This window comes from Dipodomys ordii, unplaced genomic scaffold (assembly GCF_000151885.1).
Source record: "Dipodomys ordii isolate 6190 unplaced genomic scaffold, Dord_2.0 Scaffold122, whole genome shotgun sequence".
In the NCBI taxonomy this organism is placed as follows: domain Eukaryota; kingdom Metazoa; phylum Chordata; class Mammalia; order Rodentia; family Heteromyidae; genus Dipodomys; species Dipodomys ordii.
In genome coordinates, this window is record NW_012267338.1 from 5,598,124 (window position 1) to 5,625,596 (window position 27,473).

General features: G+C 35.8%; 1 protein-coding gene across 2 annotated transcripts in view; it reads left to right on the forward strand.

Moving 5' to 3' along the window:
* Positions 1-27,473, forward strand: part of Grid2 (glutamate receptor, ionotropic, delta 2) — a 1,023,751-nt gene that overhangs the window by 809,872 nt on the left and 186,406 nt on the right. For both annotated transcript variants that reach the window (XM_013029731.1, XM_013029732.1), the window contains one exon: positions 18,282-18,420. In XM_013029731.1, coding sequence (XP_012885185.1) covers positions 18,282-18,420 — 139 coding nt within the window. The remainder of the gene's footprint in view (positions 1-18,281; positions 18,421-27,473) is intronic.

Consider the following 27,473-nt stretch of genomic DNA (forward strand, 5'->3'; position numbering starts at 1 on the left):
TTCTTTCTGGGATCAATAAATGCTGGGTTATGAAAATTAACACAGCTGTTTATATCAAAAGGATCTATTAATAATGTTTGCCTGTCATTTCTAAATGCTGAGACATAAGCTACTCTATAAAGAATTCTTGAAGTACAGAATTAAACAGACAGAAGATCTTTCTTGTCAATTTATTTATTTGAAGTTTATATATATATATATATATATATATATATATGCTCCCTTGTATTTCAACAGATCTTAACATGTGATGAAATTCCTAATAACATGGGATTCTTTTTGTGTCTCTCACAGAAGTTTTTTTTTTTAAATTCAATAACCTGCTACTCCCAATTTACCTTGTCAAAGCCAGATCTTTCTACTTAAAATTTTCTGTATTTTTAAATCTGCAGTCATAAGGTCACAAAAGGCCATCTGGAGTCTCAGATGAAAGAGACACAAGTTTTGGCTACAGTATGAATCTGTAAACTCAGCAGATTATCCCCCAGAAAACCTTCATTTGAGAATGATGTGCAGTTTCTCCACTGGGGTGTACTTAATCTTTAAGCTTGGCAAGCAACAAGGTCAGGTCTTGTGTTGATGCAGGAAATTCTGCAACCAGTTCATCCTATCCTGTTATAAGTAGTTATACAGATTAGTGCCATCTCTAGAAAAGCAGCTATTTTTTAAACAGCATCTTTAATATTCAATCCTCTAAACGCAGGAAAAAGTTTAGGTTAAAAAGTGAAAATTAAAATGTTCACCCTGATGTTCATTGATTTTTAATTTTTTTTCTTCTGAGCTAGTATTGACCTAAGTGACATTCTACAAATGCTGACTTAAATTAGGTTAAGCGAGTTGGAAATTATATTTGATGACCTGAATAATTCATTAAAAGGGATAAGCATAAAAGCCTGCTTTAGTAGTATAAACACTCTTTTATAGAGTAATATAAGACATTGAAATTGGCCACCTACAATAGCCACCATGGATAGATATTTTTAAGTTGGAATGACTAACTTTTGTGCTACTAAATTATGTGTAATACATATCTAACTGATGAACCAAAAGAGAGTCATTTGGCTAGGGGAAAAAATACCATTCCAGGCACTAAAAGGCAATTTAACATGCATTTACACCCAGGAAAGCTTAGAAAATGAATAGTAATTGTAGAGGTCAAACTTGTAGCTGGCTATGCTTATGCTTGTTTTATTACAAAGCTTGACTGCAGTACAATTTCAATCTCAAATCTTGGACTATTTGAAACTATCATCAAACTGAGGTACTATTTCAACTGTGAAAAATCTGAATAGTTATATCAGTTTATATTCAAAGTATACAGGATTGAGGTAATTCTATGTTCCTAACTACTATGTGTGATGAATGAGTAAACTAACTTTGTATACATAATGTGTGTGTGTGTGTGTGTGTGTGTGTGTGTGTGTGTGTTTTAGGAGACTATCTCCTCCTGGTTTTGCATCATAACTTAATATACTTTACATTTACTGACCAATTGAAAATTGGCACACAGTTGACAAAAGAGAAAGCAAACATGTGATTTGGAAAACCAAAAATCTACATGCTATATTAATTCATATATTATTTCAGTTTTAATTAGTACTTGGATGGTCCTACCAAATAGCAACTATTGCATTTTAAATTGTAAATACTCATATTTTATAACAGAGCTCAACTTTCGAATAATATGAAAACATATCATCAAACCCAGTATTTATTAGAACTGATCTGAACTAATTTTACAAGTCCTTGTTGTTTTTTTGGAACCAATCGTGGGGCCTGAACTCTGGGCCTGGGCACTGTCCCTCAGCTCTTCAGCTCAAGGCTAGCGCTCTACCACTTGAGCCACAGCGCCACTTCCCACTTTTTTCGTTTTGCTTATGTGGTGCTGAGGAATCGAACCCAGGGCCTCATGCATGCAAGGCAAGCACTCTACCACTGAGCCTCCTTCCCAGCCCCCTTTTACAAGTCCTCTAACAGTAGACTTTTTTAAACTTCATATAAGGGAAAAGAGGAGAAGTGAAGAATGAGAAAAGCATAATGGAATAAAAATATCCTTCTGAAAGTTAGATTTAAGTTATAAATAGGTAACAGGTGACAGTGAAATAAAATGAAACAAACTGCACAGAAAACAACAAAAGTTGTTAAAATTCTTCCTCCTTTCTCTTATTTCTTACAAGATAACATTTTAGTAACTTCTGTAACAAAGAGGTTTACTTTTCATAGATAGGTTGTAAGAAAAAAGAACTTTATCTCCCAACTCTTAAGTAATTTCTTTTTTCATAAAATAAACATTTCCAAACATACTGTCTTCTCTGTCTCAACCTTTTTTTTTTCGTTTTTGTCAGCACAGAGATTTGAACTCAGGGCTTAAGCTTGCCAGACAGCTGCTCCTATTGCTGAGCCAAGCCTGCAGCCATGATTTTTACTGGCTATTTCAGAAGAGGGTCATGTCTCCTGCTCAGAGTGCATCTGCCTAATTTTGCCTCTTTTTAGTAGTTGGGTCACAGTTTACATACCATCATATCCAGATTCCTTCCGTTGAGACTGTCTGTGGACTTTTCTGCCTGATCTGGCCTGGAACTCGATCTTCCTATTATCATAGCTTGCAATGACAGGCATGCACACCACTGCACCCAGCTAGGGGTTGACACGTGTCTTGAAATCTTTTCTGTCTGGTTTGGGCCTTCAATTGTGAGCCTCCTGTCCAAAGCCTCACAAGTAGCTAGGGTTACAGGTTGGAGTCACCTGTGCTTGGCTTTCTGTCTCTCAACTTCGAATTTGTTGTTCCTCTTTTTAATTAATTATTAACTTATCTACCAAAAGCAAACCCATGAGTTTTGAAGGCTTTTTGATCTTCAGTTTTGTGATTACTTGTTATTATCTGTTTTGTAATTACTTGTGGCATCATCTAACAAACTCCTCAATTCAGGAACATGTGGCAATTTATCTTGAAGCCAAAATCAGAGTTATATATTTATTTCAAATGTATGGACATGTTATTCAACGTTTTTGCACATCATTTCTCCAAAGTTTAAGACTTCAACTTGTGCTCATTAAAAGTATAATTTTGTTAGCACATTTTCTGGCAAAGTGTGTCTTCGCCAAAATAAAAGAGCAGTGTTAGATTAGACTGCACTGATAGTTAAAAGTACAAAATGCTACTGAATATGCTGTGGTTGCTTTTAGTTCAAGCAACAGCGATAAAGTCATTACATCCAAATAGCTAATTAATCCGCACATGAGATGTTCCCAAGTGTTTAATCCTGTGTTTAAAAGTAGCCTCACTTGGATAAAAATATTTATTTATATCAAGGTATTCCAAAACAGTGCAAAGCTCAAGCTGTCAAATATTATGACAATTCCAGGGTACCATATGGATAGAACACAGATTAGAAATGAGACCAGAAAAAAAAAACCACCACCAGGGCTCCCCATGGAAAAGACAAAGAAATGTTTATGTGGTAGAAAAATATACACCTTAAAGAGATATTATCACAAATTTGGCCCAGTTTAATTTGAAGGCAGAATAAAGTATAGCAAAGAGGTTAAAACTGTTGAAAGAAGTCTGGCTGTAAGTTTCTGGCCTGAAGAACATCAAGTATCACCACCACACAAACGGAATAAGGATGGGATGAGGGACAGAAAGGAGAGGAAGGAGTAGAAATACATATGACAGATAAGCTTGCAAGGGTTCCAGAAAGCACACTAATATCCAGGACATATACAAGTGATTTTAACATTAATTTTAAGTAAATTAATAATGCATTCCAAACAGGGACTTATTCCTTTAGCTATTCATCTGCAACACTGTAAAAGAATGCATATGAAGCCCAGTGTCAGTGGCTCAGTCCTGTAATCCTAGATACTCAAGGGGCAGAAATGTGAGGATTGCTGTTTGAAGCCAGGCAAGTCTGTGGGATTCTTATCTCCAATTAAACACACACACACACACACACACACACACACACACACACACACACACAGCCAAAAGTGGGTCAATCGGTCAGTGGCTCAACTGGTAAAGAGAAAAAGAGCTCAGGACCCAGTACTGGAACAGAAAATACTAATCTACATGCTATGACAAAAGCAGGCCATCTCCCAGAACAGTTCGAGAGCAAGAATTCTGCCTCTTCCCCTTTGCTTCTCTGTACTTTCTGGGACAATCTTCATCTACTCTTTAATTACCTTCACACTTCATGTCACCCATGATTACGAATAAATTATATTGCACGTGTTTTAAGTGTATTTCTTCCTAATAACACCTAAATATTTGGATCTGAGCAGATTATTTACATATCAAAATAATGGGTGTTTTTTTCCTGTGCCCTATAGATACATTCACTTGTTTTATCTTAACTTTGTTTGAATCTATCTTAAAGTTTTAGTCTAGTAGCTTGTGGTTATTAAAGCTATTTATTTTTGTCTTTGAGGACAACAGAGGAAGAAAATGTAATGATAATAATAAATCTGTTGTTAATGGTAAAAGTTGCATGTATCCAGAAAAGAAAAAGAATGTTTCAATCCTTTCCTGGTCTCTGACAGCCAGCAGTCATACATACTATTTCCCCTTGATCTTAGCATTGACGTAGGAAATTTAATCTTCATGTGAGAATTAAATGGAAAAATGCTTTAAAAACAAAATACAATACCTAGTATGTAGGAAATACTAAATAGAGGCTTTTATGTTTAACTTCCCAATCTTTACTTTGTAATCTCTTATACCCTGATTTTGCTTTGAGTTTAATGAATGTTTTAAAGTTTTATTCTGTTATATTTTGCAACTTAGCTCTGATCCACGTTTTTTCATGAAACATCCTATACACACATACTTGCTACATACCTCATTTATGATTTTGCTTTACCAGTTCAACTCAGCAATATAATTTTTTTCCTGATTTCTTTTTAACCTTCCATCTGTTCAACTTCAAGTCCCTGACTCAGAGACTCCACAGGGTCAAAATTAAACATGTCAGAACTCACTGGGAGAATTTAGAATCTGTACCCAAACAGCATGATCACAAAGGAAAAAATAAGTAAACAGTTTTGTACCCATGGAAATCCAAAATATATTCATATTTAGCTTTTTTTATTTTCAGTCAAACACACACACACACACACATATATACATACACAAAAATCTTTGACGTGTGCAGCTTATAAACATTTGTTTATTCAATCAGCATTTTTATGGAAATCACTACTTATGACATGAGTTATTGTACTTTTATCACAAGGCTGTCTATATTATTGTGAGATTTATCTGAAGCTATAGAACCAGTATGCTGAACAAAATGTCTATATTTTATCCCCATAAATTTCCCATAGCACTAACATGCCAAAATCTCATTCCTTTCAAATTTCCAACTTATTATTCAAAAGAATATATTGAAAAGAAACCAGAGGAAGCCCCATTTTTCACTTCTTTTCTTTGCCATGTCATCCTAAGTGCCCTGCCAAACTGGAAATTATAAAAGAAGAAAAGAAAGTTCAAGACTGAGAAAGTTTGACATGGACTTTGAAAGACTAGCTCCAATGATGTCAAAGGATTCCCTTCTTATCAAATTACAAATCGAAAAAATGTTCAGTCAACGAGTTCTAACTTATATCTAATTGTCAGCAATGTTGATCAGCCTCGCTGGATTTAAATGGCATTTCTAAGCTTTAACTCTGTCTTTCAGACTCATTCTTGGCCCTTTTACCATTGCAATTGATTGAAAGCATGTTGACTTTTTTTTTATCCTTGGAACTAATGACACCTTTAGGCATAAAGCCTAGCTCAGGAGCAAGTTGTGAAAATTCCAAATCAGCATGTCATGCTGAGGTCCATTTCCCTGGGATTTTTGTAGACCACTGCAGCTTAATCTTTGAACTTTTGCTTCTGGAACTAGCAAAATGGGTGCAGCTCTCCTCCCAAACACTGATTGATGGACTCTCTGAAAAATGGGGTTACTAATGGCACTAGAATTTATATAGTGGTTTTATATAGTGGCTTGGGCCTCCCTATAATTATTTTAAAACATTAAAAGCTAATGCATCACTACAGACTTGACAGGTCTTGACTCAACAGCAGTCTAGCTTCACACTGTTTGACAAATGACTCGTCATGAAGACAATCTTTCCTATTCACACCTTTCCCAGTTTCATTTCGTTGCCAGATCTGTGGTGGGAAAATCCATCAGTAACAAGAAAAAAATAATAATATAAAAAGAAGAGAAAGAATTTCTGAGAGCTTCCAAAAAGTGGCATTTGCATATATTTGAGAAATCATGACATCCTCCTTATTCAAACCTTACTCGTTTTCTCTTCATTGATGAGCAAATAAGTAATTCAGACTATTAAAATTGGAGATGAAGCACCTAAAACACCAAACAAATAGTTTGATAATCAAAAATAAATAAATAATTGAGGAGATCCAGTTTAGAAATGATAAGAAATAAAAGAGAATAACTTGTAAAATGAATTTATAAATTGTAGTATACCCCTGAACTAAACTACCTGAAAATTCCCTAATTCTTTTTAGCCATCTTTTCTGTTTTCAATAGAATTAACTAAAAATCTCAAATGTTCTAATTTTGTAATGCCAGACAGGAAAATTCTCTCTGCTTTACATTTAATCTATCAAAATCTTGAAATTCTTTTCTTATAAAACAAGTTATATTCACAGATCTAGAGCCAAACCAAGAAAGAAAGGTTGAAGCTTTTAATGGTTCCTCTTTATTGTTATTTTCAACAATAAATGAAAATAAAAAATTGCAAGATGGAACAGATATAGGAACATGAAAATAATGATGTTTCCAGGGGAACTGACCTCTTAAATAAGTGTGCAGACTTTGGGCAAAATACTAATTTAAAGAAATCATGTAAGTATATGGGAAGTATTTTCTGAGTCAATGAGTGTTTGGAATATATTTCTCTACAGTTTTCCAAGTTTGGTTATGTTATCAATATTCTGAAGTTACAGTCATATTTTATTAGCATTTAGAAGGGTAGTTCTGTGTGTATATACACTTATATGTATTTATACAATATGTGCATATGCAATGTATGTATATACATACATTTGTGTGTGTGTGTGTGTGTGTGTGTGTGTGTGTGCATTTTGGCAGTACTGTGGTTTGAATTCAGGGCCTCCTGCTCTCTGGGATTGCTTATTTAGTTGATACCCTATTACTTGTGCCAAGACTGCTTTTTGCTGCTTATTTTGGAGATTGAATCTCAGCCTTTTCTTTACAAGTTGACCTGGAATTATGATCCTCAATATCTCAAACTCCTAAGTAGCTACATGGCTACGATTACAGATGTAAGCCACTGGCATCTGGTTACAAATTTATTTCTTTTACATATAAAAAGTACAAGAAATTCATTGACTCAGGATGCTTCATGTTAGAACTGCTTTCATCATTCATTAATACTATAAAAATATTCATCATTGAATTAATGGTATCTCAATAAATAGCATATAAACTACTAAGCTTTCCAACCCTACTGCTCAATTTCGGACAGTTTCAAGCCTAGTGACAAAACAAAAAATATTTAAAACAGGAAAAAGCTTATCATTTTAATATGATTTCATAATCTCTAAAAACAACAAATGTAATCATTGGAGATGGGTTAACTAGTTTCCTTAAAATATGCATAGCTTTCTTGTATATACATTTTCTAATTTGGGGAGAGGAAGGGAAATAACAAAATGCTGAAATAAGGATACAGGATAACCCATTGTAACAATGAGATGTACAAGACAGTATGTTGAAAACAAACTTTACAACTTTGCAGCTGAGGGGGAGGGGACGAGTTGGGGAGGTTGGAAGGAAAGGGATGGTAGAGGAAAAATAAAGGAAGGTGTAACAATGCTCCATAGGAAATGGACTCATTACCTTGCTCATGTAACTGTAACTCCTCTATACAGTATCTTTACAATTAAAATATATATTAAAAAGATGAACAAAATTAATATAATTTGTAGGTCTATTTGCAAATGGAAAACTGGAAACATGTTGAAAATGATTTAAGAAGTAGATCAGAGAGTTGAGAATGATTTTTAAATGGAGTATTTTGTATATAAGTATGGAAACATCACAATAAAAGCCCTCCTTGTATAACTAATAGTTGTTAATAAAACTACATTTATAAAATTGCAAAAAATGCACTGTTAGTGCATGTTCTAGAAGATTGATTTGTCTCACCAAACAGGTCAGGTGTAACAAGCTACTTTCAACCTATCAAATGCAGCTCATGCATGCTAGTCTGCACACATAGCCATGAATGCAAGGGAAAAAGAGACTTCATTGAATGGGAGCTAGACATGGTGTTTCTCCATGACACCTCTGGCATGGTCAGTGGACACAGGAAGGTTACCCAGTTGGTGGTAAAAACCACAAGATATAATGACATACATTGCTGATCCATGTCCTTCAGGTTGGATATACAGGTGCTTGTATTTCAATGCAACACTTTTATCAAGTTTTTTCCAACTATTTCTTGAGTTACAACTGTGTAAAAGTATAAGATAGCCCATTTTTAAAACTAGGAACCTAGAATCTATAATTGACTCTCAATGGGCTATTTTTTTAATTCTCTTGCTCATTAGGAACAGTGGGGATTTTGTAAGGCTGGATCAGTGAAAGTACAGTAAAGGCAGAGTGCTGTCAAGTGTTACTATTTTGTGTGATAAAATTCAATTTAGGTCTCATACGAGATACAAGGAAGGACACTTCAAAGTTATGTTAAAATCAACAAATGAGGTTTATGTGGTATTACCAATCACTAATTAATTTGATCATAATTAATAGCTAATTTATAATTTTTAAATCTGTACATAAGGAATATTCTACAGTACTGTTTTTCAATCAAATAAACTTAACTACATATATTAAACCTAAAGTCATAAGAATTATAATGATCATCTCCTTCAGTAGAAAAGGCTAGTGTTGAAATGACATTTTTTTGGCTCCCTTATGGATGGCTATACATCCATGGGTTCATTTTTGGGTTTTCAATTCTATTCCATTGGTCCTGAGGTCTGTTCTTGTGCCAGTACCAAGCTGTTTTGATTACTATGTCTTTGTAGTAGAGTTTGAAATTTGGTATTGATATTCCTGCAGCACTGTTCTTTCTGTTAAGGATTGTTTTTGCTATTCGGAGTCTTTTATTATTCCATATGAATTGTTAGATTGTTTCTTCTATTTCCTTGAAGAATGAGGTTGGAATATTGATAGGTATCACATTGAATTTGTCGATAGCCTTGGGAAGTATTGCCATTTTCACAATGTTGATCCTTCCAATCCAGGAGCGAGCATGGGAGGTTTTGCCACTTTCTATGTTCTGTGTTGATTTCTTTTTTCAGATTTTTTAAAGTTTTCATCATAGAGGACCTTCACTTCTTTGGTTAAGTTAATTCCTAGGTATTTTATTTTTTGTGGGGCTTTTACGAATGGTGTTCCTTTCCTGATTTCAGCCATGCTTCTCTCATTGTTGGCATACAGAAAAGCCATTGATTTTTGAGGGTTAATTTTATACCCTGCTACTTTGCCAAAGTTTTGAATCAGCTTGAGTAATTTGGGAGTGGAGTACATTGGATTCTTTAAATACAAGATCATGTCATCTGCAAAGAGGGAGAGTTTTACGTCCTCTTTTCCTATTTGGATCCCTTTTATGTTTCCATCTTGTCTTATTGCTCTAGCTAGGCATTCTAATACTAAATTGAAGAGAAGTGGAGAGAGTGGACATCCTTGTCTAATGCCTGAGTTAAGAAGAAATGGCTTTAGTTTTTCACCATCAAGTATAATGCTGGTTGTAGGTTTGTAATATACAGCCTTTATTGTATTGAGGAATGTTCCCTGGATTCCTAGTTTTTCCAGTACCTTCATCATAAAGGGATGTTGGATCTTGTCAAATGCTTTGTCTGCATCTATTTGAATAACCATGTGGATCTTATTCTTGCTCCTGTTGATGTGATGAATAATATTAATTGATTTGTGTATATTGGACCAGCTTTGCATCCCTGAAATGAATCCTGTTTGATCGTGGTGTATGATTTTTTGGATGAATTGTTGAAGTTGATTGGCCAAGATTTTGTTGAGAAGTTTTGCATCAATGTTCATCAAAGAAATGGGTCTATAGTTCTCTTTCTTTGATGAGTCCCTGCCTGGTTTTGGGACAAGGGTTATGATGGCTTCATAGAAAGCGTTTGGTAGTGAACTTTCAATTTCATTGAAGAGATGAATGAGTATTGGTGTGAGCTGTGCTTTGAAGGCCTTGTAGAATTCCACTGTAAATCCATCTGGTCCTGGGATTTTCTTAGATGGGAGGTTTCTTATTACTGTTTCTATTTCAATGCTTGATATGGGCCTGTTAAGATGGTTTAATGCATCTTTTTACCTTATTTCTGAGAGTTGCACATCTAGCCCTAGCCCTAAACCAGCCTAAGATACCTTGTCAGTTTTGCAGTCAGTAAATTCCTAGACCTAGAAAGAAGAGGTACATAGATGTTTTGAAATGCTGTGTGCCACACCCTCTCATGCAGTCTCACTGTTGTTCTCACAAAAGGAAGATAAGCAGGTTTGTCAGAACCAATCTATTCCAGCATTCCAATTCACAATATCTCTGCGGCATACCAAGAAGGCTGAGTACAAGATGTGCCTAAAATCCTTCCATTATTGCTCCATTCTTCAGTTAGCCTAACAAAATCCTTCCCCTCATAATCTTTTCCTCCCCAACCCAGCTACCCTTGAGTCAACACATTAAGTCCCCAATCTCAGGTCATCGCCACCTATGTCAACACATGTGTCTTTTCTACACTTCCCTTACATCCTATTTGATGTGAAGTTTTCATATGTGCTCTTTGTGCTTCTCTAAATCAATTTTACAAGTTAATTCCAAGTCAGAGTTGATATGGGGAAATGTGGATAAAACCAGATGAGAACTACAAGATTGTCCAGGCCCAGTCAACTGAAAAGATATTTAGGTGGGGGAGGCAGATTCTTGAGCAAAGGATGAAGGGTTGTTTCCAATAGCAGAACCATTCGGAGAATTTTGGAACTTGGTGTCTGCGCCCTTTCCCTAGCGCTGGTAACTGGATTGTGGTATACTCACATACACCAGCCTTTAGGCTTCTAGGCCAAAGAAACCATAGCAGGGTGACGAGATTTCTTCAAAGGTCCTGTCAAGACTTTCAGATTTTACCTTATTTCAGAACTGAATGCTCATTGCCTTCCTTTTCTCCTTTTCACCACTGGATTCATTTGGAGGCTTCAGAGCAGTGGGCTGGAACCCCAATCTTTGACATAACTAATATTGTCATAGCTTGTGTCTTTCCCCGCGGCCTCGCAGTCAGTCCATATCAATGCTGGTGCTTATTTGAACACCCATAATGTAACCACAGACTGGAGTGTCAGCATTCTACTTCCTAGTTTTATAAATACATGGGAGAAGCCAGAATCCCACGTGTGAGATTCCATTTACATAAGGGCTACCGGGCATAGTGCAAACTTTACTAGACAGAGTATTTACAACAATGTGGTATGATTATTTCTTTAATTTTATATTTTTTGTTATCCTTAAGTAGTTGTATGAAGGGATTTCAATTAAACATGTCAGTGTGTGAATTCAACACATCTCTTTTTAAATATATTCTTCCCTGAGCGATATATGGTAAAGAAACACAATATATCACATGAATACATACATATGAATACAAGAAAAATAAAATTTCAGGAAGTAGTTTTCCAAATTTAATAGAACAAATACAGTGAATTTAAGAACTACTAAAGGTCTTGACTCCTATATTTAGTCACTCAAAAAATAAGTGTAATATTATATTTGCTAGGGCTATTCCATTAATAGAATTTATAGAAGCATCATAAATATGTCTAAATATCATTTAGACTGTATTTTGTGCTTAGGTGAAAAACATTTATTTATTCAAATTTGTGGCTATATTCCCCTATATTTTTTCAAGACATTTTGTTGGTTTTCCTCTATGTTCACAACTGTAAGCAACTTGGTATTGTTTTTATGTGTAATATAGTTAGAAGAAAGTTGCAGTATTTTATACCTATTTACAATTGACCTGCTACTTTTAATGAAAAGCTTTCATTTCTGTATAGCATTGTAATTCAGCCAGTATAGATTGAAGTGCATATATACATGCATAGATAATTTCCATTGATCTATTTGTTCTGCCCTTGTGCAAGTATAAGCTGTCTAATTACTGTAAAAAGCAACAGTCAGCTAGAACCAGAGTTGTTTTATCTTGAGCAGTAGTTTGGCTATTTTTAGACTTTTGCAATTTATATGAATTTTACATTGAGATATACACATACAAAGGAGAGAGAAAGGGACAGAGACAGAGAGAGAGACAGACAGAGACAAAGAGAGGCAGAGAGAAACAGAGAACACCTTGAATTATAACTGACACTTTGCTGACTAAATCTATACACCAATAGGAAGAGAATTTATAGTGTTGTAAGTCTTTTAATCAATAAATCTTCTATCTCCACCCATTTGTTTATTCTTTTTAGTAAGTTTTCCAATAAAGGTCTTTAAATATTTAAATGCATTTGTTCTTCAAGTTTTAATCATTTTAATGTTATTGCAGGTAATATATACACTTAATTTTATATTTAAGGATTTATTCCATATACAAATTTATACTTTTTGATTAGTTCAACATCAGAGAAATATTTTCTATGTCAACATAATAATTTTTAGGTCTGGGAAGGTGGCTCAGTGGTAGAGTACTTGCCTTGCATGCATGAGGCCCTGGGTTTGATTCCTCAGCACCACATGAGCAGAAAAAGCCGGAAGTGGTGCTGTGGCTCAAGTGGTAGAGCACTAACCTTGAGCTGCATAGCTGAGGGACAGTGCCCAGGCCCAGAGTTCAGGCCCCATGACCCACCAATAATAATAATAATAATTTCAGTAATTTTTTCTTAGATTTTCTATATATGTGTTCATAATATCTCTGATCAATAGCTTTCATTGCATTCTTTCCAATTTTTAAAATTGTTTCTATTTTTTATTCTTATTTAGCACATGCAAATCAATGTTAAATAGAAAATAGTTGAAATCTTTATTTGTTAAAAGTCTAGTTTTTATAAAAGCTTTCTTTAAGAGAAGGGAAAGAGATTTTCTTTTTCACTACTTGCCTGCATTTGTTTTGCTCATTTTTACTATCAAGCATTGAGTTCTCCCTGTACCTTTTCTGTACTAAGGTAGATCGTTATTTCATTTTCTCCCTTTTAGTGCTCAATTAATGAACTATCGTAACTGATTTTGAATGTCAAACCAAACTTGCTTTCATATAATAAATCCAAGCAGATAACTTTTTTATTTCTTCTATTTTCAACCTATTGTTTTTGTATTAATAATCACAAGACATTGGTTTGAAATTTATTTTTTATTAGAATGACCTTGCCAGGTTTTGTTAGTGAATCCTATGCCTTAAAAAAGAAAAGAATGGAAATGTCTTGTGTGGGTTTTTTTTCCAGTCTCAAGAAGAATTCGTGCAATTTTAGAGTTAATTATTCTAATGTGTTGGTAGATTTTTCTAATAAGGCCACATGTATTGAATTCTTCTGATGGGCAAATTTGAATTATGGATTCAGCATCTATAATAGTTATAAGACCATATTTTCTACTGATTATAGCAAAAATATTTCTGAGGATTTATTATCATCCCCATTTTCAAAAATTTTACATGCAATTATATTTAGGATTCTCTTATTATTTTTCTATAATCTGCCTATTGTTGTATCTTTGCATGTCATTATCTGATGTCTTGATTAGATTTAATGACCATTGCTTTTTGTTTTGTTTTCCCCAAAGAAGCAAATTTTTGTTGGATCAGGCCTCTCTGCTATATTTTTTGGCCATACATAAATTTTAGATTTGGTGTGGAGGGATTTTTTTTTAACTTTCTAAAATTGCTAAGCAGCTCATTCTTTTCTTGCCTTTGCTTCTTACACATTACATGAAATCAAATTCCCTCTAAACAGAAATTTAACTATTTTCTATCAACCCAAAATTTGTAGGGCTGACATGGTGGTGTACATCTGTAATTCCAGTACTCTGAATGTAGAGGAAGGAAGGATTGTGAGTTCAAGGTTAGCCTGAGACTTTGTTGGAAACACCAATAACAAGGAAAGATAAAATCGAATTTTGACATGGAATATATTATTATCCTTTCCAAAACATGTTATTTCATTTATAATTTTCATTTCTCATATATTTTTAAATGTTTTTATCTAAACTCAATCAAATTATATTTATCAATTTCTAAGCATATGAATGTTTTTAATCCTACCATCTAGATGAACTTCAGGTCCTAATTTTTTTTACCATCTATTCTCTTGCAGAGAGAAGCATTGTTTATTTCCCAATATCTTTTTATTTTTAACTTCCTCTTTATTCATATATATTTTATTGTAAAAATACTGTACAGACGGATTACAGTTACATGAATACGATAATGAATACACTTCCTATCAAGCATTATTACCTCCTTTGCTTTTCCCCTACCACCTCCCCAACTTCTCTTTCCCCCTCCCCCGAAATTGTAGTTTGTTTTCAACATAATGTCTTGTATATCTCATTGTTACAATGGGTCAACCTGTATCCTTATTTAAGCATTTTGTTATTTCCCTTCCCCTCCCCAAATTATAAAAATTTATATACAAGATACAGACACCGGAATCAGATACAGTGAAAACAGGGGTTATACCTTGTAGGAAGGACATACAAAAGAAACAAAAGAATCACATAATGCATAAGTACTTAACTTCCTCTTTTTTAGCATATGATGCTGAGGAAAAAAGCTGACACTAACACAAGATCTAGTTTCTGAAATATCTCCTCCAAACAATGTACTTTTCAAATTATTTTCACTGTATCTTTTGCTCTGCAAATACTTTCCTTTTTTGTTTTTTTTAATTGTGAAAAAACTGTACAGAGGGGTTACAATTATATGGGCAAGATAATGACTACATTTCTTATCAAGCATTGTAGCCTCCTCCTTCCCATCCCTTGCCATCCTACTCCCCCCCCACCCAATCCTCCTCCCCCCCCGCCATCCCACCCAAGTTGTAAAGTTCATTTTCGACATAACGACTTGTACATCTCATTTGATGTCAGTATAATTTGTGGAGGGGAAGGGAAAAAACAAATCGTTTAAATAGGGATACAGGTAGACCCATTGCAAACGCTTTCTATAGTCTGTTTGGTTTGGTTTGATGGGTTGGGTTTTCAATTCTTATTGTTGACATCAGCAGAAGGATGTTGTGAGTTGTGTTATGCCAAGAGTCCTAGATAGGTAAGTCAAGATCTCAATTTTAGGATGATGTCCAAAAAAGAAATGTACTTATCACCAGGCTTAGGAAATAGTAATCCCTCTACACAACACCTTAATAATAATAATGCAAATATATGTTTTTTAAAAAATCCCAATTGTATTTAATAGTTCATTTGAATGCTCAGATACCACGTAAAAGAGCATTTTATTGGGATTCCCTATGAATATTGTGACTATCAAAATTGTACATCATAAACGACAGATGAATCAACTCCACAAATACTGTTTCGGATACATGAAACCAACTTACCAAGGTTAAAGGAAACAAAGTTCTAATTAGCCTTCTCAGCCATAAGCTTACATTTGTAATTCACACACTTTCTTTCTGTAGCTATCACCATGTTCACATGTGGCTATTCTTTGTTCCGTTAGTTATTTTGCTCAGGAAATCTTCGTGCGGATTTAAAAATAAATATCCCTTACCTTTCATCTTTTAAAAGCAGGGTGAAATTTTTCCTTTGGCTTTCAAGAAGAAAGTATCTAAAATGCGTTATAACTGCTTACATAAAGAAATACGTTTCAGATATCAGAGGTTAGTCTATTCTGTGTACCTTACGTTAGCAAAATAGCTCAGAACATAACCAAAAGGGCTGTTTACACTAGATTTTAAAATTGGCATATTTAGATACTATATTGGACATGAACTATACAACTTCTTGGTGGGAGAGAGCAAGGGAAGGGTTGACATTGTCCAAAAAGAAATATATTCTTGACTTATGTAACTAACCCCTCTGTACATCACCTTTATAACAAAGATTTTTAAAAAGTGAACATATTGCACAGTGAGAACTAATGGTTAGAGCAAAATTATACCTGAGATAATATAATCAATTGACTCTGAGAATAGTATCATCGCCCTAATTTATTTATTGAGTATAAGCCTAATTTCTTTTAGAAAGTTCATTTGTATATCATATTCAGCATGTATTAGGTTGTCAGGGTGGCCAAAACAAAAGATCCATGAACTTCTTGGTTTAACAAGAGAGATTTACCTCTTTACAAACCAAGAGCCTGGAAACTAAAGATTAAACTTTGAGCAGTTTCCCTTTAGCATATAGTCTAGCATTCTTTCTGTCTCTGAGGCCAGAGCCTCTGTGCATATGCAATCCTGTTGTCTTTTCTGCTTTGTTTGTTTGTTTGTTTGTTTATCATCAAGGGGCTTGAACTCTGGGCCTAGGTGCTGTCCCTGAGCTCTTCAGCTCAAGGCTAGTGTTCTACCCCTTGAGTCACAGCACCACTTCCCGTTTTCTGGTGGTTAACTGGAGATAAGATTCTCATGGGCTGGCTTTCAATCACTATCCTCATATCTCGGCTCCTGAGTAGCTAGGATTACAGACATGAGCCATGGATGCCCAGCTTCTCCTGCTTTTTTTAATGACACCAGTCATGTTGGAAAAGGACTACACTTTTATGAGTTCATCTTTGCCCTAATTACTTCTTTAAAAAGTCTTATCTTGGGCTGGGAATGTGGCCTAGTGGTAGAGTGCTTGTCCAGCATGCATGAAGCCCCAGGTTTGATTTCTCAGTACCACATACACAGAAAAATCTGGAAATGGCACTGTGACTCAAGTGGTAGAGCACTTGCCTTGAGCTAAAGAGCTGAGGGATAGTGCCCAGGCCCAAAGATTAAAAAAAAAAAAAGTCTTATCTTTCAGTACTACTACATTGAGGATTGGAGTTAATCACGTGGATTTTGGAAGTATACAATTTAGGCTGAAACATGTAGGACAAATAATATGTTACTCAACATGTAAAGTTTGATCAAGAGAATACCATGCTAGGATTTTATTTTTTTTATGAACATAGTTATGAAAGGCTACTGTTGGAACTTTCCAGAATGTAAATAAGAAAACCATAGAAGATGTTCAGTCATACAACCTACAACCAAAAGTCAATGACTGGGTGTTGAGGGTCAGTGGTAGAAGTAGGGTTGAGAGGGTTGATTTCAAGGTAAAGATGACAGGAATTGTTACATGTTGGAAAATGCTTCAGGTTTTGATCTGAGAAATGAAGTGAAATAAGGGTGTTAATATTTCCTTGGATGCATTGGACTGTGTTGATAAGGTTAATTTAGGGAGTAAAAGGAATTTAGATGTGATGGGTTGGAGATCCTCATCATGTTATAAGTGAAAATTGTGTACAGGTTTATAGTGATTTAAAGGCGTAGGCCTAGAAATACAAATTTGAATGTTATCCATATTGGTTATCCAAAGTCAAGGAACTGGTCAAGATTACCCAGGATGTAGACAGAAAACGGAAGCACTGTAAAGACCAATGACAAGAATATTCTAGAATTTAAAGGATGGGAAGATGGATTCTACAACAAGACTTTAAGAGTGGCCACGCACTTAAGTTGAGAAAGGCAAATGGGATGCCTTAAAGCTGTCAGCAGTAGATACAACCCTAAGATCATGAAAGGTTCACATTTAGAAAATCACATAACTATAATCCTTCCGATGCTCTTTAACTAGAAAGCCAACAAGTTGTGTTACATATACACATAGCAAACTTTTCTATTTGTGAAACAGATTTGATTATGACCTTTTCCAATAGGCATGCAGGGTATTATGGTCAAACCAAAGCATCCATAACATAACCTGTAACTACTGAATAATCAAGCCCTCATAACAATGTGTACGTCTGTGAATATAGTCAGAGTGTACTTCATTCTATAACTGTGCAGGAAGGAGGAAAAGTTATCCTTTAAACATACTATATTAAGTATTTGTCATGCTCTTTTTTTTTTACTGTCTGACATATTTCTCAGAAGACAGATTCCAATAGGCCGTAGTAAATGTATAGCAATCCAGGCTGATGTTAAATAGAAAGGTTTCTCACTCCTTCAAGTTATGTGTTGACTGAGTGTGAATGACCTTAGATTCTCAATAAAAGCTGCTGATATTCATTTCCTGTTTGCTTTTTCCCCCCACAGGTGGGGAAGTCCCGTATACCACCCTGGCCACCCGGATGATGATGGGGGCATGGTGGCTCTTTGCTTTGATTGTCATCTCATCCTACACAGCAAACCTGGCCGCTTTCCTCACCATCACCCGCATCGAAAGCTCCATCCAGTAAGTAGACAAAGATTCCATTAGCCACCCAGCACTAGGAAAGCTGTCAGTGGCTATCTGAGAATAAGGATATAGTATCTAATAAGAAATTGACACAGCTGAGAATCTGCAACTCACTCCTACAATTCTAGCTACTCAGTAGGCTGAGATTTGAGGATTGCACTTCAAAGCCAGACTCAACAGGAAAGTCTGTGAGACACTCATCTCCACTTACCTACCAAAAAGCCAGAAGCAGAGGTATGGCTCAATTGGTAGAACACCAGACTTGATTGAAAAAGCTGAGGTAAGCATACAAGGATGTGGGGGGGGAGAGGAGAAGAGAGAGAGAGAGAGAGAGAGAGAGAGAGAGAGAGAGAGAGAATTCACAACCTCCTCCTGAAAAAAGACTTGATTCAGTGGTTTTGTAAAACATAATATTGTTTATAATTAGGAAGTTGCTTTCCACATTTTCCTGGAAGCATAACACATTTTCAGCATTTCAACCTCTACAATGACTGTGTCTGGGAAGCACTGAGCAAAAGGAAGGACCACTGAGTTCTATGAAAAACAAAATGTCTTTGCTTTCATCTGTGTCCCATTGCATGCTGTCAGAGTAAATAGTTGAATCCACACAGCTGAATGAGCCAAACACAAAGCACATCCTGGAGAGTGAGAGGTTACAGAGAAAGGGAGAGGAGGGAGCTAGAGACAGGAAAAAAAGGAGAGAGGGAAGGGAAGAGAGAGAAACGAGAGAAGAGGAGGTCTGTGAACGAAAGAACCTAGTGTTTTCAGTCATTACATTCTGGTTGCTTCTTGCATTATGATTATGGTCAATATTGGTGCCGTTTCTTCATCAATAGTTGCAATGGTGGGACATGATCATTGGTGTAGCACACTTACTTAAAATCTAGATGCTACCAAAGGCAATGCCTGAATTTACAAATGCCTTTCCATGGGCCCTTGGAGCTCCAAGGCATTTGACTGGTGATGGCCAATCTTGCCTCTATGGTTCATGCTATAACAGCAACATAACACATTTTTTTTCCTATTGAAACACATTTCTCTGCTTTAAGAATTTAATCATGCCCTGAGAATGCTTTTTTCATTCAAAAATAAGACAGTTTTCATATGTTTTAAAGCTGAACATTTATTTCTCATAAGGCTTACAATTCAAACTGAGGACAATTATCTATGGCAAAGAATTTCTTGAGGGTTTAATTTTTCTTTAAAAGAAAGCATGAAAGTTCTTCTTGCCTTCAAAAATGTGTAAATGAAGTCCGTTAGTAGACATTCAACTATTGTAGAATAATACTAAAAGATAAAAGCATGTGTTAATTCTCTATATAAAGACTAGGGTGTTTTTCTTCAATTTGCTTATAAAAATTGAAGCCACCCCCCCCCAAATTGAGCCAGTAATGCTAATTGACATTCCATTATTTTCTCCATTTATGAAAATGATGTTTCTTCTAATTTCTCTCATGGAGTCATGCTCTTCAAGTGATTTTTTTTGTTATCCCTTCAGTACAAAAATTTCACTTTCCAAGTTTATTCCCTTTATAGCCAGTTCTATGGGCTGAATAAATTTATAAATGGTACAAAAAGAAATCTCCAAAGATTAAACTAGTGACCCCATCAGCACTGTACTTTTAGCAATCATGAACATGGCTGCAACCGCCTAAAAGAAATTCAATGAAATTAGTAATGCCATGGAAATAACCGCTAACATTTATTGATCATTTATATGATACCCAACTTTATGTTAACTGTTTTATACTCCTTGGCTCAGTTAATCCTCTTAGCCATCTTCTAAATACATACTATCATTAACTCACTTTGCAAATAGCAAAACTGTAAGTTGGAGGAAAAAGAAATTATACTAAGCCACACAATTCCTAAGTAACTGAGTGAAGACTAGATCTTTAATCTTTCTAGCTCTTGAACCTGTATTCTAAGTTTGCCACACCAGATCTCATTTCAGACATTTGAACTTCTGAATGGTACTTGTTTGGTGTATATGCACCAGTTTGAAGGCTTGAACTCAGGGCCTGGGCATGGACCCTGAGCTTTTTTGATGAAGGCTAACACTCTACCTCTTGAGCCTCAACTCCATATCCAGCATTTTTTGATATGGATAGATAAATAGCTAGATAGCCAGAAGGGATAGATAGATAGATAGATAGATAGATAGATAGATAGATAGATAGATAGATAGATAGATAGATAGATAGATAGATAGATAGATAGATAGATAGATGGATGGATAGATGGATAGATGGATGGATAGATAGATAGATAGATGGATAGATAGATAGATAGATAGATAGATAGATAGATAGATAGATAGATAGATAGATAGATAGATAGATAGATAGATAGATAGATAGATAGATAGATAGATGGATGGATAGATGGATAGATGGATGGATAGATAGATAGATAGATGGATAGATGATAGATAGATGGATAGATGGATAGATGGATAGATAGATAGATAGATAGATAGATAGATAGATAGATAGATAGATAGATAATCAGAGATAAGAGTCAGCCACAGACTTTCCTTCCCCGGGCTGGCTTTGAACCACAATCCTCAGATCTCAGCTTCCTGAGTAGCTAGATTACAGGCATAAGCTACTGGCACCCTGTAATACTTTCTTTTAAAAACATTACAAAAGATGTGCCTTACTGATTGCTAAGGATGAGGATGTAAATGATCATGGTCTCCAAATTCTCTGCTGGTTGAGGAAAGCACTGACTTTTGTGTTGGGCTAGTTCTGTGGGCCTATATCCCAACATGAGCTAAGTGTGCCTATAACTGATATTTGCTACTCAAAGAGTTTTTGATGAGTCCAACCAATATTTTTCAATAAATGAAAAGTATTTACTTAACCATAAAGATATATATGTATGTATTATATATTTTATAATAACTGCCAGAATCACATTAAGACATCCATCACCCCTCATGCTATGAATTAGACACCCTCCCTCCCCACGGTCATCTGAAAGTTGAAAGTTTGGCCAATATCTCCTCATTTTTACCATTCCACACCCCTTGGAAGCCATTCTTATGCCCCCTCCTTTGAGGAATTTGAGGTTTTAGATTCTCTTTATAAGTCATATACTAATTGTTCTTCTATATCTGGATCACTTCACCTAGAGTAATGGTTTACAGATTAACCCATGTTGTTGCAAATAATAAATGGCAAAATAGCTCTTTGTAGGTTAAAATGGAATGCTTACCTTATTAGCATACTTGTTGTCAATGTTTAACTTGTTACAGTTTGGGTATAATTAGAGCTAAAAATCTTGACATCTGGCTTTCACGAATTTGTAAATAAAGAACATTTTAAGTACAATAACTGTCTTGGTAATAAACCACAATAATAATCATAGCCATAAACAAAAATTATGGCTAACATTATTAGAAGCCGGATGTTAAGCATATTACATCTATCATTGCATTTATTTTTTACAATAACCCTTGTGATGAGTACTATTATTTTGGAAGAAGAAGTATATTGAGAGTTAAATGCTCAGTCAGTCTCATAAGCTGGAGGTCTAATGCATAACCAATGTACATTAATCTAATGCTAATGTGTAGTCTTCCCCTCTGAAGTCTTTTCCTGATCGATTGATGAGTCCTATAAGTTTCTTGATCTGCTGTTTCTCTGAATTTATAGACTTTAGAATGTGTGCACGTATCTAGCCATTTAGCCACTATATTATTGACCTGCATCCGTTTGTATCCATACTTTCTCTTCTTTAGTTTGAATTATCATACCTTTGTAATAAGCAGGACTTCTATTATGATATTTCTACAGTGTCCCACAATACATTTCGAACAAATTTACTCCTCTGCCCTAATTTCTTTCCTCCTTTCCTTCCTCCCAGTATCTTGACTTCTATACTATGAGAATGGGAGTAGAAGCCATTTTAAAATGTGTATGTCCCCAGGTTTCTCTAAAAAAAAAAAAAAAAGTAAAGCTGAATAGAAAAGTGATGATTTCCACTGATCATTCCCTCAAGAATAATTCTCCGATTGAGCACACATTCTGTAAAAGTTACTCCTTCTCAGTGCCAACTGGCATTGTTAAAGGCATTGGTGTGTACGATAAATCTCTGCTTCCTTCTCGAATTATCACTGGAATAATTTTGGAAGGGAAGCATCAAAGCCAAATAAGTGAAAAGAAGTCTCATTTGCTCCCAAATTCCCAGAAATCTCCTAATTTCATGCCTCAGCTGAGTGGCTAAACATTTGCCTGCGATATTTCTTGAAAACATACAAAGTTCCATTTGCCTATGTTTCTTGAAGAATTCTAACATTTCCTGGAAAATACAGAAACACTTTTCATGGTACTATTCGGTGTCATGCTTTTTAATCACTTATATTCATAAGATTTTTCCCGTCACTAAATCAAGCCACACTTGTTAATGAACCTTTCTCAGTCCAATTTTTGCTAGGCCATCAGGAAACCTATATAGGAAGCATATCTTCATTTCCCAAAGTCAAAGTTTCTTCTCCAGAACAATAAGGACAGAGAGGATTAATGGTATGTCACTGAGAGAAAAAAGAAAAATTAGTTCCTTTAGAACAGATGGTTGGCAAAAAAAAAAAATCTTATCGCTTAGTGGGAGAAATCCCATAGATGGGTTCTTAGGCAGCACAATACTTATTTTGTTAATATGAGCACTTGAACTCAGTGCTTGCCAATTCTTTGGCTTGATTACTTTGCTGCAACTCTTGCATTTGAGCTAGACCTCTCGTCCTACTTTTAGTTAGTTTATTTTGGAGATAGAGTCTCTTGGACTTTTCTATCCTGGCTCTGGCTTAGAACTCCAATCCCCCAGATTCCCTCCTCTTGATTAGACAGGATTACAAATGTTAATCACTGGCATATGATGAAGGAAACTCAATACAATTTACAAAACTTTACCCCCTTTGCAGAATTAGATATCAGTTGGTATCTAATCTGGTAGGAACAACATGCCATTGCAATACAATAAAATAAAAACCTGAAAATGGGTTTTTCCTGTATAAGACAACTCCTGAGTTTAATTTTCATCTCCCTTCAATGATGGGAAGAGCAGAACATAAATATGATCTGCTATGACATGACACCTGTACCACATATGAGATGATACACCTGTGAACACAGCAAGGCTAGGCAGTACCAAGACATTCACTTTTTTAAGGGGGAAAAATGCTATTCCTATAAGAATCCAATGGCACTTTGGGCTTTTTCATCCTACTGAAAGATAAATACATGTAAGTAGAAAATATAATATATATATATACATGTGTAAGTGCATATATATACATATATATATATATACATATAATTGATCTTCAGCGTGAGCTGGCAATGGTGAAATGGAGCATAAATGCTGCACAGGCACCTGTGCAGGAGCAGGGCTTGGGACTGGCATCAGAGGACTTGCCCAGCATATACAAGGCCCTGTGGTTGATCCCCAGCACCCTAGACACACAAATCAGCAACAGCAAAAACAACATCAAAAGGAAAACAGCCTAGATCATAACATCATCATTATTAGCTTATGAGCAGCAATTTGTGTAATTTTCAAAAAGTTAACTAATTTCACATTTTAAAAAATTAGCTATGAGTATTTTTTAGTCCTGGTCCATTCAAAGATGTCCCCCACTACCATAGTTTTGGCATTCTCTGTCATGCTTGAGTCTGAACTAAACAAATATTGAGCTAATGCCACCACTGAATCAAACTAAATGAAACAACTTTTCAAGAAAATACCCACAACTTCATAAATATCCCTTCACTAGAAGAAACTCGATTTCCCTAGCCTACTAATAATAGGATTTTTGTATCCATATATGTCTACATTTGTAAAGGGATAAGAATATTGAGCATTTGTTAGTTTTCTCTGTGCTACATTGTACTGTTGTGCTGTCAAGGCTGAGAACTGTAAAGCAAATCAAGTTTGGTTGTAAAACCAGAAGCCAAAGAGAGTTGAGACACCTGGGCAGGTTCTCTTGGATTAAAAAGGGAAGTGGAGCTGAATACTGCAGGGCATATAAACTTATTGGGACTTTGAGAATGGTTCCTGTGTATAATCAAGAGTGAGATCATTTTTTGGAAGAATTTTTATTTGTGGAGAGAAGAATGGAGAGAAGGGAAAATGTAACCATATATGGAAAACTAGTAAAGGAGCGTAGTTGGCATTAACTAATTATGCCTCTACTTGAGATAAACCCCATCCACATATCTTCTTGTTCCTAGGGCCATTTAATCTGAGACTATAAGAAGATTAAGGGTGACAAGGAACATTTGGCACTAAAAATTTATATATCTGGTGTAGCATTTTCATTTATCGTGAATGCAGGTACTTCACAACGGTTTATTTTTTTAAGAAGAGATTTTCAAAACAGATGTGGTTTTACTGACTCCTAGCTATATAACTGAAAAAGAAAAGAGTTAGTTACTAATATGAGGAAAATCACTCTTATTATGCTGCTTTTCAGATGCAATTTTGCACTAAAGTTGTATCTCAAGCTCTGATGTTTGTGGACCCATTTTTCCACTTAGTTTTAGCCTTGAGCCATCAACAAAGAAATCAAAGTTACTTTTACTCAACTGGAATTTCAATGCCATGCAGGGCTAACTTTAGAAAATAAGAAAGTAGATTAAAAAGTTGAAAGACAAATCATTAATAATCCATGGACTATTACATTTTAGATAGTTCTGTTCACATTTACACAAGCATTCTTTTAATACTTCATTTTGAAATAATCTTTCTCAAGAAGTTGTAAAGGAAGTTGTAAAAACACAGAAGTATTACGTCGTTGGCATGCAGTTTTCTACAGCTGTTGCATCTTGGGATTTGTTGTTGTGGCTCTTTTGTGTTCTTTTGTTATGTTTCTTTTGTTCTTTTTTATTTTTTTGAGCAAGTGTCTCTAGACCTTCACAGATAACTTGGCCCTTCTGCTCCTGTCTCCCTACTGTTGAGATTAAAGGGATGTGCCAACTCACTCAGCTTCTACGGTTACATCTTCAGTTATTGTAGTATGATTTCAAAAGCAGGAATTCACATTGCCCGACTTTGCCCCTCCCTCCTCTCTTTCTGCCCTTATGTGGACATATTACTGTTTTCTTTACTTTCCCAGTTAAGGTACATGTTCTGGAAGACTGTTTTAAAAACCTTTGTGCCAACTTCAAGCTTTAAGTAGGACTTCATTAAGTACCTAGCGCATAATTTATTACAAGTAATATTCATTCATTGAATAAATGAGAAATGATTTCTTCAGTCTAACTTAATAATATGAAACCTGATGGACTGTATACATACATATACAGGTATATATATGCATAGGTGTGTGTGTGTGTATATATATATGCATATACACACACACACGGTGGCTCACGACTGTAATCCAGCTACTTAGGAAGCTGAAGTCTGAGGATCATGGTTTGAAGTCAGCTCAGGCAGGAACGTCCATGAGACTTAGCTCCAATTGATCCACAAAAGTCTGTAGTAGAGTTGTGATTCAAAGGGTCTAGATCATCAGCCTAGAGCAAAGAGAGCCAAGCGTTAGGGTGAGGCCCTTTGTTGAAGCCTCAGAACTGAAATAAAAAAACAATCCCCCTCCCCCACCAAAAAAAATCATCAATGTGAAAGTGATTTCTTTGGGCTATCATTCCACATGAGAACGTACGCCAACATGGCATCACCCCTCATTTCCCACTGTCTTGCTCACTCGCTCTTCTGTGTGCAAGCCTATTTCAGAGCTCTCAGTAGGGAAGTGCCCGCTTTATTGGGATCAGCAAGATTCAAGCTGGTTGAAGTGAGCTAGGCCTCATCCATGCTGCTTTCATGTTCCATTTCCGTGCAGAATTGTGTAGGCTTAGATCCTGAACTCACGAGTACTGCAGACAGAAGAAGACCCCATCCCCTCGCCCTGTGTCCCTCTGTGTTTCCATGGCTGACAGCTATGCAGCATTGCTGTGACTGATACTTCAGGTTCATCACAGCCATCTAGAGGTCGTAGTCAGGATCTTTATCTTCAAACACAAAACAAAAACCAAAAGCAAAAACTCTAAGAAGTACGTTGGTCTCTCAAAGCCACCCTTCACTGAACATTTAATTAAAAGTTGTCTCTTACTTTATTTGTGGCTCCCAGGAACAGGGCTGTATTAGCATTGGCAGAGTTTCTGTTTACAAGCAGTTCACCAAGACAAAAAAACTCTGCCAAACTCATAAAGCTCCTGCATCCCCCAAGGTGATCGCCTTCTTCCTGAATCCTTCTAAACAAATCAATCCTTCCTCTCTCTGGAAGATATTTTAAATCCGTTAAACTGAAGTTGATTCTGACTTTCTCTCTCTCTCTCTCTCTGTGTCTCTCTCTCCTTTCTCTCTGTCTCTCTCTCTCCTCTTTCTCTCTGTCTCTGTCTCTCTGTCTTTCTGTCTCTCTGTCTCTGTCTCTGTCTCTCTGTCTCTCTGTCTGTCTGTCTCTCTGTCTCTGTCTCTCTCTCTCTCTCCCTCTCTCTCTCTCTCTTCTCCCCTCTACTTCCTCACTCTAGCCTATTAAATACTTCAGAAAGTAGATTCTTGTCTGGGTTTTTGTTTTTGGTTCTTTTCTGTCCTTATCTGAAGTCTGCTGAATGCAGAAATTCTATCTGCCACTAATTTTTGCATTATACCTCTCCCCTCCTGTACTACCGTACTGCCTTGGGTATGGAGGAAGTGGGCTGAATGCGAGGCGGGGCCCTGGTGATGTGCGTGCAGGAAGAACTGTGATGGAGGGAGGCCAGCAGGAGAGGCGTGCAGAGCGGTGACACTGCTACAGCCCACTGAAGACCTGAGTCTTTTTCAGATCTCCTTCCTCTACTGGGAAGGAAGTTTACAATCCACTTTGAGCTTCAGTGTTCCTTCTTTCAAGAAAATGCTGCTGCTGCTTCTACTGTCCAGGTTGTGGCTCTACCACTGGGATTAAATTGTTTTTCAATGTCCGATGTTCGATTGTAAAATCCTGTACAGAGCTACACATTTATGAAGACAGATCCGAGCAACCTCATCAGAGCAAACTCACAGATATCTAC